This window comes from Varanus komodoensis, unplaced genomic scaffold (genome assembly GCF_004798865.1).
Source record: "Varanus komodoensis strain SLA01 unplaced genomic scaffold, ASM479886v1 scaffold1, whole genome shotgun sequence".
In the NCBI taxonomy this organism is placed as follows: domain Eukaryota; kingdom Metazoa; phylum Chordata; class Lepidosauria; order Squamata; family Varanidae; genus Varanus; species Varanus komodoensis.
In genome coordinates, this window is record NW_025335268.1 from 84274368 (window position 1) to 84290291 (window position 15924).

The 15924-nt window shown below is 39.9% G+C and overlaps 1 protein-coding gene across 1 annotated transcript; it reads right to left on the reverse strand.

Moving 5' to 3' along the window:
- Window positions 1-2341: 2341 nt before the first annotated feature.
- RP2 (RP2 activator of ARL3 GTPase) lies at window positions 2342-15477 on the reverse strand. The gene is made up of 5 exons (XM_044433077.1): window positions 15232-15477; window positions 9643-10308; window positions 6800-6914; window positions 4722-4807; window positions 2342-4041 (listed from the first exon to the last, which is right to left on the reverse strand). The coding sequence occupies exons 1-5, from the start codon at window positions 15355-15357 to the stop codon at window positions 3958-3960; spliced, it is 1077 nt and encodes a 358-aa protein (XP_044289012.1). The 5' UTR covers window positions 15358-15477; the 3' UTR covers window positions 2342-3957.
- Window positions 15478-15924: the final 447 nt, after the last annotated feature.

Below are 15924 nucleotides of genomic sequence, written 5' to 3' on the forward strand. Positions count from 1 at the left end.
ATTACTCTTAAGGGGCCAGAGAGAATAAAAACCCAAGTACAGTGATTGGCTACAGGTAGCCAAAAGTCCACTTAGTGCAAAGGCCTGGGTCTTGATTGCCTCTGAAGGAACTGAATGGAAACTGGGCAGTATGATTTACTCAAAGGGCTTCCTGTTTGCTTGCCACTTAAGGGAATGACCTTTTGGAATGAGGAGGACTAGGAGACAAAAGACCTGTCCACACATGATGCTGATGCTACATTGCATAAATTGTTACTGTGGGTGATTGTTGGGTGGCTTACCATGATGTCTGAATGTGGAATAGTTTTTCCTTCATAGGTTTTTTTCCCTTAAAGAACAAGCTTGTAGTAAGATTGCTTAGGGCAACTTATTCTTAGGTTAGCTTTTGCTGAAGTCAGAAACTGGCAAGGTGATTTTATCATGAGATGTCAGGAATAGTTAGCCAGCAAGAACAAGAACCCTACCAGTCATTGTGATCCGATTCATGTCACTGCTATTTCTTCCTTTTCAGCAACCTCAAGATGAAGTTTCATTTTTTTCTAACATAGTATTGAAGAAAGGACACCAAAGTGCTCTGATCATGTTCACAATTAAAAAAAAAAAGCTCTGAGCAAGCATGTAGGAATGAAGGCCACTGCTAGGGCATTTGCACAATTTTCCTTTAGTTTTACAGCTTTGCCTTGAAATTAACACTATTTCTCCTTGTATTTTACTGATTTGTTCATAAGGGCTCAGAAAATTAAATTCTTTTAGTAATCTGATACAGAAGCAGGGAAGCTCTCTCATAAGCCAGCAATGTCAGCAAACCATTTGCATCATGGTTAGCCAGAGGGAACAAGAACTTCTGCCTCAGATGCTCCTTGGCCACATGCCATCTGTGTCCAGGAAAACAGAGAAACAAGCCACAATTAGCTATAAATCCAGAAATAGCCTGTTAGGAATAGTGAACAAACCATCCACTCACCATGGCTTTATTCTCAGAGTGGTGTAGAGTGATACCAGACTCACCCAGTGCCTACACATTCTTGCCACCCAAGACCTGCCTGCTATTAACGGAGATAAGGAAAGAACAAAGCATATAGACCATAGGTCCTCAAACTACGGCCTGTGGGCTGGATCCGGTCCACCATAGCTCGCCACAAGTGCACATGCATGGCAAGGCATTGGCTTGCTTGCAAGGAGATCATTTTGGACTCAGGAGAAAATAATCTCTGCGCATGCATGCCCCTGCCTTTCTGCGCGTGGCCCCCCTCCCCGTGCCGCCCGTGCCACCTTGGCAGCCCGCGCCCATCCCTAGCACCTTTCAACTGGCCCCCTATTCAAAAAGTTTGAGGACCCCGATGTAAACCATTGCTTTCCTTTTCTCTAGGGTAGATACTGGGACTCAGTTTACTATTCCTCACTGCTTTAAGACATTGCCTCCATTCAAGTCTACACTGGCAGACGAGCACCAGTCTTAAGGCACCAAATTTTCAAGAGTTGGACTATTTGGTTAGATGACTCAAGACAAACATTTAGCTAAAGTCAGCAATTCTGTTCTAACTTACTGTCCCTATCGAAGTTTTTCTAAAAGTCTTTGGACATCTCTTTATCAACAGAAACATAACATGCCACTATAACATGGTCTGTTTAAATGTCTTCCCTCTCACATACTACAGTTATTTGCTTATCTGTTTTAGGGAAGCAGGCAAGAAGCATAAACACAATGAGTGCACATTACCTACTCAAAGGATGCATATCTCGTTCAGCAGATACATTCTACTCCCTTATCCATTGCAGTTAAATAATACTAGTTTTAAGGAGTTTCAACCCCATAACTGATATGTTTAGGTTGTATTCTAGAAGCAATGTTCATTCCTGTTGGATGCTGTTATCAGGTGAGTGGCAATTCAGGGATTCCTTTTTCAGAACAGGTTTCATGGAACTATTTCAACAGTAGAAACAGTGACACGCTTGGTTTGAAGAGCCTTCCAGCAGGGGTTTTGTTTTGTATTTTTACATCAAATAGTGACAATTTCAAAGTGATTTAATGTATTTGAGGAATCCAATGCTTTGCTTGCAAGTTTCCAGATGAGAAGAGTTTACCAGGAGGAATATATCTGATATTCCTTCTGATTTTCAAGCAAAGTTGGATCTCCCCAACCTATCCCTGAATCTACACTTTGCTATCAGGCTTATCTACTTAGATTAATATTAAATGTTGTATCAGTATTAGTTCCAACCATTTCTATGTGAAGAGGTTAAATATGCATAGTCAGTACATTAGACATTCAGATTTAGAAACTAGCTACACATAAAATTGAACAAGTTTAAATCAGAACAGATCATTCTAAAGCAAAAATCAGGGTTATTTTAAAATATTTATTATAAACCACATTTCACAAGTGCTAGACAATAGCATATAAAAGCCATGACATACAAAATCCTGATAAAGCACCTACTGTAATATGATAGTAAAGAAATAACTAATCAATTTTATATTAGGGAAAAATCCATATTCTTGGGTAAGGTAAGGAGTATTTAATTACAAATATTCAGAAATTATGTAGATTCCTTCAATTTTGACAGTACAAAAAGGAACAATTGTCATAAAAAATTCCTGATTAGTCAAATTAGCTCTCCCTGAACATAACAGGGTTTTCTTCTGATTTTTTAGAAGTGATTTCCTGCTAAAGTCTCAAATAAAAAAATCTGTAGCGTTTATCCAGCATAAAAGTGCTAATATATGACGAAATGCCTTATTTACACATAGCAAATATTTAAACAGTGATTGCGGATTTTTTTTTTACTGTTTGTGTAACACATCACAGTTTCTACAAACCTCAGTACAGTTACAATCCTTGAGTACTATATTTACTCAGTTTAATTAAAGCAAGCTGCCATCAACATTCAGCATGGCTAAGAAATAGGGACTTGACTCAAGCACTTAGAAACAGACCAATTGCATTATCAGCTTGGTCTTCAATTTTATTTTGCTATCCTAAACCATCTCAAAGCCCTACAAATACTTATTTCTTAAACATTTGATACCTAGTCATCTGCACAATTGAAGTTTATAGATGATTCTCTTTGTTCCAAGTTAATGACAGTTACAAAATTCTCAGGGTAGATTTGAACACCCAGAAGTAGGAGTTGTATGCTTATACTTTGGATTTAATATAAGGAAGGAATCAAAGATATGAGCCTTTTATTTCTACAAATTCTGCTTCTTAAAAATTCAAAATACTTAGACACCTCATATAAGAATCCAAAAGCAAGACTCTCAAACAGCAGCAAGAACTAAAGGTCTCCATGTTGGTTGTTTGCATCAGTTTCAGGAGCACTAACTCTGCATGCTTGTACAGACCCTACTTCTGTTCAAGTTTATCTAAATCACTCAACTTGCTAGATATTGAATATTGGTCTAGAACAGCAATCTGAGAGCAGAAGATTATAAACAGTAAAGATTATAAAATGCAGAGTAAACATGTAAAACAATCCAGCTAAAGTTAGAAACTTAGATTTTTCCCACTGAAAATCATGACAAATGTAACTTTGGCCAAATGGTGGCCATTGGTCACCCATAAGAGAATAATGCCTACAAAAGGTGAATTTAGGTTAATTCAGAAGTAAAAGTGCACATCAGTTTAATATTAACTAAAGCTAATGTGCATATGTACCAGCTTTGTAGCTTTCACAGAGCTATCAAATGTACCGTAATTGGTGGAAATATTTTGCTCATCATAACATTTACACATATGCAACAATGGACAGAAACAGGATGGACATTAAAAGGAATGCAAAGGTATTGAGTTGTATGCTATTTGCAGGATGCATTCCATTTCAGTAATGTTTTCAATGGCAAGAAATTCTTACCTTCCTTAAAACATTTGGCTATTAATTCAGAATGCTAGATAAACCTGATGTACATCTCAACCACTGAGATGATCATGTCTCAATAAAATGTTTGTGCTTATTTCACATTCCCATTTGCATATCAGCAAAGTTATAGAAGCTGTCTACTTCTCTGGATGCAGATAATTTGTCCTCTGATACAAAGACCTGTATTGTAGAATAAAAAGAAAAGGCACTCTTATTTACCTTTATTACAAATGTAAGCATATCCACCCAAAACCTGATAGTTTTACTCCAGAAGTTGATAAAAATAGATTGTACTGTTAAACCTCTCATACTATTAACAAATCAACTAAAATTTAAAAAGTATTTAAAATGCCAGAAACCAAGATCACAGCAACAAGTCATTGTGTGCTCACAATCAAGTGAGCTCAATAGTCCCATATCAGAATTTCATTTCTCCCTCAGAACTCTCAAAATTTTTGCTATCTTAAGTTTCCACATTTAGAAGCTCCATTATACAAAGAGGATGGCAAATGAGATTTATATACAGGTTTATTTATGCCAAAAAACAGTATAGTGTCTTGGTTAGAAAGTTGGTTCAGGACCCAGAAGACCAAAGTTCAACTTTCTACTCTGTTAAGTTGCTGAATGGGTGAAGCTGGGTTGGTCCTCATGCCTCAATTTCCCTCACAGCATTGAGTCATATGTGCTGCATGCTGCCCAGAGCTCTTGGTGTTTAAGTAATTTAAATAAGTCAGCACAAAGTGGTTTCATAGTAAATAATTCTTGTGAAGAACAACATGTGAAGAATAACACACTGTAAACAAATTGCAAATTAAAATAGTGCCAGAGAACACTTCTGAGATAAATCTACCACCACTCACCTTAGCTCCACTGAAGACATTAACAACGATATCTTGGCAGGCTACTATACAACCATCTCCACTGAACTCTAAGGCAACAACAGGACCTAGAAAAAGAAGGCTTTGTATTTGTAAACAATATCTTGGAGTACCAACTATTTTATTGCAATGCAAATTTAGCTTCCTATTTCAAAGAATAAAATTAGTTCATTATTACTTTTGCTGCATTATTACTGTTCTCCAGCAAAAAACAAAAATAGCAATAGAGATGGGGGGGAAATAACAAGGCTACTGCTAAACAGAAACAAATTCCTTATGCTTCACCAAATTAGCCACAAGCTTCAGCAGTGAAAAAAACTCAAGATGAACGCTACTTGATAAGGAGGTACTGGAACAGGCCTTGTTAATTTAGTCCAATATCAGACCATATACATTAATAGATCATGAAAGTAAGATCTATACAGAACAGTCCACCCCACAATAAAGCTGTACTTCTTGAGAGCAATTACTTTTATTACCCATCCTTACCCTACACATGAAACTGGCTGATAAGCAACCTGATTAACCAATTCTGCTTGTTGTTAGTGATTCCATCTCCAAACCAAATCCCATTCCAAGCCAGATGGAAGAGTGATTCGTCTCAGAACCTAACTGTGCTGATCCAGATATTTTCTAGCACCACAACCACCGTGATAACGCACTTTTGCTCAAGAACCTCTCAACCTTTTAAATGGGATTTAAAATCACTGAGGCTTATGCAGTTATACTGAGTTACTGCTAGAGATATATATTGTTTAATGTTAGTAACAGTAACACAAAAAGGTTCATATTGTGTATTTTAATGCCAGAAATTTTTCAATTTGGGTGCAGAAACTTTGAGAACTGCATCTAGCATCTGCTGGGGGGTTGAGGGAGTGTGCCTACACTGTATGTGCACATGCTTCTACTAGTGGGACATGTAGCTTTTTCACCTCTACATTTTCTACTCATAAGCAAGCAAGTCTGAATCACTTAGCAGCACTTTCAGTTAGCATCCACAATACCAAGTCTCTGCAAGCTGAGTGGACAAGCTGCCCGTGTCCATTTGTATGCAGGAGTGAATTACTCTGCAGCTCCTTGCCTAGCCCTCCCTCTTCCCTACCCTGGGTGGATTGATTCAGATATTTCCTGATCAATGGTTTATAAATAATCCATTGGGAAAAGGGGAAGAATCTAAGACAAACTGGCAGGGGATCAGTTGGACTGTGGGAGGAAAAGGTGTTGGCTTTGCTGGAAGTTGCCAAAGGGCTCTTCTTACCACTCATATTTTTCAGATACTGCTGAAAAAGGGAAGAGAAAATGATACCAAAGTTATTTGTAGTATATGAATCCTGACAGCAAATGTGCCTAGAATGAATGTGCAGGCAAGCAACATAAGCTTACAAAAGCATAAGCGTAGTTATCTGAATAACTTCCACATGAAATATAAAATGGATTTAGTAGAAACTAAGACAGATAAATGGTTTTTTAAATTCACTACCAGATTCTAATCCTGTTAAAGAGATGGCTTTGTCTGTTTAAAGTGTCACATCAAATAGTGCCATATGAAGAACAGTCCCGTATTCCTATGTTCATGTAACCTATTTGTGCATTTTAATACCTCTTCAACCTTCACGTTTCCTTCAAGCTTTAAATTTTTAAAAGGTTTATCTTTGTTGCTTATACAACACATTTTAGTACTTCTTCCCACTGAGTGTAATTGCAGAAAAGTTTGTTTTTATGAAACATTCTTTGCTTTCATCCTGTTGAGACTTCTGAATGCTGGCCTCAGATTGACAGAATAGAGAACTATATTTTTCTTAAACTGAAATGTTCATGATTCTGATACCCCATTAACAAAATTTGCTCAGGATTTCAATTTTACTAGATGTCATCCTGCATCAACAACAGGTGGTGGAACATTGCTTATTAGGTGTCTGATACTTATTTAATCCAGCATTCTGGGAATTCAAGTTGGCCTAATTGAGTTTTATTAAGGTTTATGTGCAGCACCTTTAATTCTTATTATCCTTGCTCTATGAATTCTAACTAGGATACAAAAAAAAATAGCATAGTCATACCAGTTTCAAGTAAAGGGATAAATTCAGATGCTTTTTCCTGGAACACTCGCCGAGCATCATCAGCTTTCATTGAAACTTCTTTAGTTTGTACCAACCAAAACCCTTTGCCAGTCATCTGTTGAATTTCAAGAAGAAATCAGAATTCTATATAAAATTTTAGATATTTGATATCATTTTGCAATGCTTCAAGGCTACAGTAATCCTGATATAATATTAAATAACTTGCTATATTCTGAGTTTTTAATACTACTTTTTCTTCCTATAATAGGTACCTAATTTTCCGAACTTCAGGTTATCCATAGCTAAATAACACTCTCATAGAAGATAAAGTTATAGTTGCAAAATGAGCAAGTATGAAACAAGAACAAGAATTCTATTCCTTTAGGCAGTTCAGAAGTTGGGTAATAGACAAAGAAACCAGCGAATGATGCCACTTGTGACAATTCAAATCACATCAAACTATTTTCTTATGTACAGTATATCACAGGAATACACCCCTCACATTTTGTAAATATTTTATTATATCTTTTCATGTGACAACCCTGAAGAAATGATACTTTGCTACAATGTAAAATAGTGAGTATACAGCTTGTATAACAGTGTAAATTTGCTGTCCCCTCAAAATAACTCAACACACAGCTATTAATGTCTAAACCGCTGGCAGCAAAAGTGAGTACACCCCTAAGTGAAACTGTCCAAATTGGGCACTATTAGCCATTTTCCCTCCCCGGTGTCATGTGACTCATTAGTGTTACAAGGTCTCAGGTGTGAATGGGGAGCAGATGTGTTAAATTTGGTGTTACTGCTCTCACTTTCTCATACTGGTCACTGGAAGTTCAACATGGCACCTCATGGCAAAGAACTCTCTGAAGATCTGAAAAAGAGAATTGTTGCTCTACATAAAGATGGCCTAGGCTATAAGAAGATTGCTAAGACCCTGAAACTGAGCTGCAGCACGGTGGCCAAGACCATACAACGGTTTAACAGGACAGGTTCCACTCAGAACAGGCCTCGCCATGGTCGACCAAAGAAGTTGAGTGCACATGCTCAGCATCATATCCAGAGGTTGGCTTTCGGAAATAGACATATGAGTGCTGCCAGCACTGCTGCAGAGGTTGAAGGGGTGGTGGGTCAGCCTGTCAGTGCTCAGACCATACACCGCACACTGCAACAAATTGGTCTGCAGGGCTGTCGTCCCAGAAGGAAGCCTCTTCTAAAGATGTTGCACAAGAGAGCCCGCAAACAGTTTGCTGAAGACAAGCAGACTAAGGACATGGATTAGTGGAACCATGTCCTGTGGTCTGATGAGACCAAGATAAACTTATTTGGTCCAGATGGTGTCAAGCGTGTGTGGCGACAACCAGGTGAGGAGTACAAAGACACGTGTGCCTTGCCTACAGTCAAGCATGGTGGGAGTGTCATGGTCTGGGGCTGCATGAGTGCTGCCGGCACTGGGGAGCTACAGTTCATTGAGGGAACCATGAATGCCAACATGTACTGTGACATACTGAAGCAGAGCATGATCCCCTCCCTTCGGAGACTGGGCCGCAGGGCAGTATTCCAACATGACAACAACCCCAAACATACCTCCAAGATGACCACTGCCTTGCTAAAGAAGCTGAGGGTAAAGGTGATGACTGGCCAAGCATGTCTCCAGAAACCCTAAACCCTATCGAGCATCTGTGGGGCATCCTGAAACGGAAGGTGGAGGAGCGCAAGGTCTCTAACATCCACCAGCTCCGTGATGGCGTCATGGAGGAGTGGAAGAGGACTCCAGTGGCAACCTGTGAGGCTCTGGTGAACTCCATGCCCAAGAGGGCTAAGGCAGTGCTGGAAAATAATGGTGGCCCCACAAAATATTGACACTTTGGACCCAATTTGGACAGTTTCACTTAGGGGTGTACTCACTTTTCTTGCCAGCAGTTTAGACATTAATGGCTGTGTGTTGAGTTATTTTGTGGGGACATCAAATTTACACTGTTATACAAGCTGCATACTCACTACTTTACATTGTTGCAAAGTATCATTTCTTCAGGGTTGTCACATGAAAAGATATAATAAAATATTTACAAAATGTGAGGGGTGTACTCCTGTGATACACTGTATATATGCAATGAAGTTTGCTCAAAATATTCAGTTACTTGTTTTTACTGATCACTTAGTTGTCGTGGAACTGGTCCAAGAATCAAGTCTAAAAATATATTCATAATTGGCATAATGCCAGTGTACCTCATACAACAATTTACTATGATAATTACAAGCAGTGTAATGTGTTGTTGCCTTAGCCAAAAGACATTGCCAAGAACAAGTTTTAAAATACAAATGTCTATGACATTTTATTGTATTATCCAGGTCTGTGCCATTCCACAGAACCTAAACTCTTCAAAGCCTTAGTCCATAAGTGCCAGCTTTGACTGTCAACATCAGACTGTCTCAAAAGCTAGAAGAAACTTTTGAATCCCTGATGGTCTCTGTAGGTCCACTTTCCCAATGTCCTTCATAGCCACATTTGGAAAACAAGCATGCCACCCCATTCAGAGATCACATTGTCTTAGCCGACTATGTTTTAGCCAACTATCCTTTAATCACTAATCCTTTTTTTAGCCAGAAGAACAGAAATCAGTGAGCTATATGATAATCTTGAGATAATTCTCAGCCAGCTCCACACAATTTCCCTACATATTGCAAACCTACAAAGCACATGAATGCATATTACAGCTCCAGAGAAGCAGTGTGCGATGCCATGGAGACTGGTCAAATTACACAACAGCCACTTAAAGGCTATATAGAGACTAAAGTGTTAAACTCCTAAGAAGGTTAGGTCACAGAACAGCATTTCTTACCTCATCAATTAACTTTCTAGCATTGGCGGTTGTATAATCCCCAGAAAAGAATACTGCAAGGCAGGACTCTTCACTGAGTTTCTGACGTCTTCCCTGTGTTACTGGAATTATGCTTCTGTTGGAATCTGTTGAAATTCTCACAGCTTTCAGTTCTTCAGCAGTTGGTAGTGGTACATAGTCCTGAACTAAAGCATCCTCAGGTAGAAGACTCCAGTTGTTCTCTCCTGTATCTGGTGTAAAATCATGGATATTGCTCCATGTGTTGTTAAAGATGCTCAGTCCAGCATCTTTTAGCTGCAAAGCCAGTTCTGGATAGTAGTATTGGAAACAACCAAACTTCATACCTGTAGAAGATTCAATAATAGGTTGAGTAGCACAACAGAGAAATACATCCATCTTCCTGCAGTCCCGAGTACGAAATTGTTGGCAAGCCACTATACATTTACAGTCTTTGCAGTCACGGAAAAACACGCTGCCTTTTACAGGCCCTAAAAAGATTCGGCAGTTTGAACAGTCATCGATGGTGATCGTAGCAGAGTGGTCAAAGATGTAGATATTGCAGTTCTCACAGTCCTGAATAACAAACTGTTGCCCTGCAACTTTCCCAGGCAAACGTCCCACTGTTTCATCCTTGAGTCCAGAAAACATGTAATCTTTAGGATCAATCTGGAAGAAAAATACCATGTGATATAGCACTTCATAGTTAAGTCTTGTTTCCATAAAGATAGGCCAATTACATAAAATGATTGCATTGCAGTATATAATTTATTTTATTGTGAAGACTGAGGGGGTGGATTGCTTGAGAAAAAAATAATGAAGTGATAGTATGTTATAGCCAGAAAGTCCTAATATAAACAGAGAAAAAATGCAATGACAAAACGTAGACTTTAAATTTGATATTCCTGGGTGAAACAGGTAAAACTTGATTCACAAAATTAAAAAGTCCACATGGAACATATCACAACTAGTCATTAAAACCCCAAATGAATAGAATTCTTCTCCTACAGTTGGCAGAATGGCACCAATAACAGAACAGCAGCCAGTTAAGACTGAACAGACTCAGGCCAAATACTAGCAACTTTTGTTTCTTGTTTGCCTTCTTCCTCAGAGTTGCCAAATTCAAGAACACAGTTGCAACACTGTTTTCAATTTAGTTTCTTCAACATATTTGAAGGAAAAATCCCACTTTAAAGCAGACTAGGTTTCCTCAATATCACCTGTTTGTACAGAAAATATACATCTTGCTAAATCCAGGTGTTTTTTACTTGACAGACTTACACAGAAAAACAAAACATTCTGGGACAAGGAATTGAATTATTAGCTGAAAACTGAACAGAAACACTCCAACACTTTGATGCAAATCCAACCTGAACTGCACCAATTAGGAATCCTTCAGTGCTATGTCTTATCTAGAAGCCTCCTTTGCCTCAATTCTAATCCCTACAGTATTAGAACATATTAAAACCATGGCTTTATGTAATCCACTCAAAAGTTTTAGGTGACAAAGTGCAGCTGGTCTTACAAGAATGTAAGAAATAATGATGTGCAACAACTCTTCTGTTGCAAAATATAAATTATCCTCTTTCTCATTTTAACCCTTGGGTTTCAGTGTCATTCATACATCCCTACATCCATATGCACCCATGTCTAGGGCCAAGCATTTAGAAGAAAGAGGTAATTGTGGAGCTTGGGAAAGTGCAAAGGTAGTTAAATTTATATTCAAAGTTCAACTTATTTAGGTTTTCTCGAGGAGATGAGAACTCCAGGCTTAAAGCAAGGAATGCTGCTTCCTGTTGAATAAAGCAACAACAAAATGGCATCTGGTCTTTAATGATCTCTAACCTGTCTCTAATCTTCATGCCTGTTACTTACACATTGGACCTACAGATTATTACGAGTACATTTCAAAGCAGTCAGTTAGCACTTAAAGACCATCACAGTCATTAAAATTTAATTGGTAAGCCCCACCATTTAGCCACTTCAGTCTTCAACAGAATTCTCCACTCAGGTTTTTTCTTTAGCCCAGCCTACCCACCAAGGCTGTTGTTCAAATGAAGTACACACATGTATATGTCACCCTTCTATGATCTTTGGTAAGTGATAAAAAACTGTACATAAAAAGCTTTTCTTCCTAGAACCCTTACCAAGAATACTCTGACATAACAGATGAAAAAACCATAACCACCTTCATAAGTCAAGTTACTCTCAGGAAGACATTCATATATCTGAATTTGTACTTTTTTATAGTAATTGAGAATAAAGAAACCAACAGTAAATCATCCTGTCATTGAACATACTGTTTATTAATGAGTTTAGTGTCACATATCCCTGAAATAAATTAAGGAAGTGTGCCATGCAGCTAATGAAAATAAACTGTACACCCAGTAGTATGTTTCACTGCTTCTGCCTTTAAATTTAAGCAAGACTGCTGCAGGTATAGGGGAACTTTTAGAACTGGAAGAAACATAGTAAATTAGTATGACTGTTTCAGCCCCAGTCCCCAAATTCATATGGCACAACAACCCACTGAATACCAGCCACAATGGATTATCATGTCATCTGAAGCCATACCACTTCTCACAGGGTAGCCTGCTTTTTTTCGGACAAGCTACCTTGAGATGCCCTAGGCTGTTCTAATGGTTTCTTTATCCAAAAGGGGTTGTCATGTCATTCAAACCTGAGTAACTAACCCCCACCATGCATAAAGGGAAACGGGGAAAAGCAGGAAAATAGCCCTTGCCACTCTTGGTGATCTTGCCCATGCTATAGCAGGATGGAAACGGGAAGCTTCAAGAAGTTTAACCAGTATGAATAAGGAGCGACAAATAAGAGGAACTGGAGTTGGTCATTCTAGCTCAGTGGTGGTGAACCTATGGCACGTGTGCCGCAGCAGGCACACAGAGCCCTCTCTGTCAGCACACGAGCCAAGTCACCCCAGCATCACCCCAGCAGCTGAGCATCAGATAACAGCACACACGGGGGCCAATCGCATGCTCGGAAAGGAGCAGCAGCACCAGGTGATGATGTCACGAGCCGCGACTCATTAGCTGCGACTAGTCCGAGCTTTCGCTTGGCTGGTGAGTGCGCTGCCAAGGAGATATATGTATTTGCTTGGACTGGCTGTGAGTTTTAATTCGTTCATTTTTATTAACACAAGATTTTAGCTTTGGGTTTTCTTATGAAAAATAGAAATTTAATATCTAAGATTTAGTAAAGAGATGTTCTAATTAAGAGACTGAGATTCCTTTAATATTGCACTGTCCCCCTTGCATATTTGAATCTGCAGCATCATATGGTTGTTTGTGAAGAATTTATGAAAATGAGAGCAAGGATATATATACACAACACCATGCATACAACAGCAAAGATCACATTGTATAAAAGCATGCCAAATGCAAACTTTTGCCTTTCAATAAAAAGCTGTTTGTATCATTGAAAGCTCTGTTATTGTGTTTTTCGTTTAGGACAAAAGATGTTAATGTATGAGTTGTTTTTTCTAAACTAAAACCTCAGTATCCAGGTTTTATTGTAGTGTTGGCACTTTGCGGTAAATAAGTGAGTTTTGGGTTGCAGTTTGGCCACTTGGTCTCTAAAAGTTTTGCCATCACTGTTCTAGCTAAATAAATAGCTAAGAAAGAAACAATATGATAAATCACCTTTAAAATTTATCCTGAGCATTTTAACAGCATACTGTTCATTCATAATTACTCTAGATATACACTCTTTCCTTCAATGTGAAAGAAAAATTGTGAATTCATTTCAATTATTAATCATCTAGGTTAGTAACCATTTATACACCACATTATCATTAAGATTCCCAAGATCTAGGGTCTTTGGCAAATGTAGCCACATCTTATTAAACATATCAGTGTATGAATATCAGTTACAAACTATGCAGTATTACTGACAAGTTGAAAAGTTTCTTTCATTACTACATGAGGAAGTGAGTCAAAGACTATATGGGAGTTAACTCTCTTGAATTCACAAAAAAGCAAACCATACCATGATTCAGATGTTCCATGTTTACATAATTTTCAAACTACTGAAAGCCTCTTACAAATAAGATGTATGCAGTTAGAAAGAGGCTGTGGAAATAATGCATTTAATTACATACACACACTGAATCCACTGGGAGGTAACAGCAGCATTTGTCACTATGTATTGGCTCTTTCCAATAACCAAGGGACACCTGGAGGGGATGCAGGATGGTAATAAAGCAAAACATAATAATTATGTCTTATGTACATAATGTTGTACTGGTGAGACCTTAGTCCAAAACCCACCAAGTTCAATATCTACCACCTCTAACCCAAATTCAATCCAGAACAACAGGCATATTAGTCTTGCTTAGGAACAACCTATCCGGAGTACTTAAGCAACTGGCAGATTTGTGGCAGAAGCCTCCATGATCTGAAACAAAATTCATGCTTCCGATGCTTTCAGCTTTAATTCAAACAGGTTTATGCCACAATCAGTGTGTCATAACACTCTTTAAATATTTTAAGGAAGAGCTGAAAGGGCTAGAGAAAGGGGAAGACCTGCCTTTCACTACCTCAAGAGTAAGAAAGATGAGGGGTAAGTGATGTTGGGTATACTGAGGATGCTAAGAGGAAGAAAGTATTAGAACTGAGGAAATGCATGGAGTAACAGGAAGCAAGTGCAAAGAAAAACTTGGGTTGGAGAAGCACAGGAGAACATATTCATGAACATGGCACAACATTCAACTGTGCACATGTCAGCATTGTTTATCATGCATTAAAGAGCTGTATTATATTAAATTACAACAATAATTTCACACAGAGATGCTCATTATGGAATGAGCTTGAATACCACTTTTCTGCATAAATATTGACCTGGGAAAAACCCAGGCCATCCAAAAGAATGCATTCATTGATCACCAGTTCGACATGTACAGAGGATAATTCACTGGTGTTAACTACAAACAAGCAATATAATGACAATAGACACATTGTCATTGCACAGGGAGTACAGGGAGGGACCCCCTAGTATTTTAACTTCCCCATTCCAAGAAACTACTATCATCCTCTATCCTGCCAGTGTCCATGCGAGTGCTGCCTCGTGTTCACAGAAAAAGGGAAGTATTGCAGGATACTTGCAAAAGGAACTTGGGTGTGTGTTGAGAAAGAGGAGAGAGAGACAAAAGCAGAGGGATAGGTATGCTTAATACGGGAGAGAAAAGAGATCTCGGGGGACAACTATTTGATTGGGGGCTGGTTGGCAAATTTTACACGCTGCTTTTCACGGAAAACAGCTTTTTCAAAGCTCCTCGCTGCATAGGGATGCTACCATAAATACAGTTTAGAACCACGAAAGAAGAAACCCAGCAGAGACTCCTCCTCCCCCGTCTTTTCCACTCTTCTGACGGTCAGTGAAATACCGCACACGTTCCCTCCGAATTAAGTACCACTAAGTTGAACTGGGCTTCCCCCGCGGTAACTGGAATGGCAAGCCCAGGACGACGACGAGGACAGACGAGCGAAAACGCGGGCGACATCGAGGGCAAGGCGGACCCTGTCGCAGGGGAGGAGCGGCTCGGACCGGAGGCTCTCCTGAGACGGCCTGGCTCACCTTGGCTCGCTGGTCCCAGCTGTACTGCGCCTGTTTCTCGGCCTCCGGCGGCCCAGCGCCGCCCTGCTCCGCGCTGGGCTTCAGCTCCTTGGCCTGCTTTCTCCGCTTGGAGAAGAAGCAACCCATGGCTCAGCGCCACGCCACGCCACGCCACGCCACGCCACGCCACGCCACGCCACGCCACGCACTCGCCCTGCGGGAGCGGGAGCCACTACTGCAGCCGCCGCCCGAGTGCGCCGCGCCCTGCCCTCCGCTTTAAACACCCGCTTCCGGCTTCTCGCTCACCCGTCTCCCAGGGCGACAGCGGCTCCGCCCCTTCTTGGGCGCCGGCGACCAATCAGCAGCGCGCCACGTCTCGACTCATTTCCGTCAATCAGGCTCGCTGGCGAAGGCTGAGTTAAGCCTGCGCTGCTCCGCACGCTCGTCCCGTCCCCCTCGCTCTGTTCCCAGCTGCCTGTCTCAGATGTGCCTCTCGGTCCTGTTGTCGCATTCCGCTATCTTCCCTTTCAAAAAAGATAAGCCAGTACATTTCTACGAAAAGCACCAAGATTCTAACATTTAACCTTGGACGCACGAACTTGGTCCTAATTCCAAGATAAAAAGGGAAAGATACGGATAATACCTCCTCAGTGAAGAGGTGGGCAAAGCACTCTGCACGTGGGCAGAGGCGTACATAATGTACACAGCAAATAA

Coding starts and splice junctions, on each gene's coding strand:
- RP2 (XM_044433077.1), bottom strand. CDS start 15,357: ATGGGTTGCTTCTTCTCCAAGCGGAGAAAGCAGGCCAAGGAGCTGAAG. Junction 6,915..9,642: donor CTAGAAAGTTAATTGATGAG/GTAAGAAATGCT, acceptor GAAATTCAACAG/ATGACTGGCAAAGGGTTTTG. Junction 4,042..4,721: donor ATGTCTTCAGTGGAGCTAAG/GTGAGTGGTGGT, acceptor TCTACAATACAG/GTCTTTGTATCAGAGGACAA.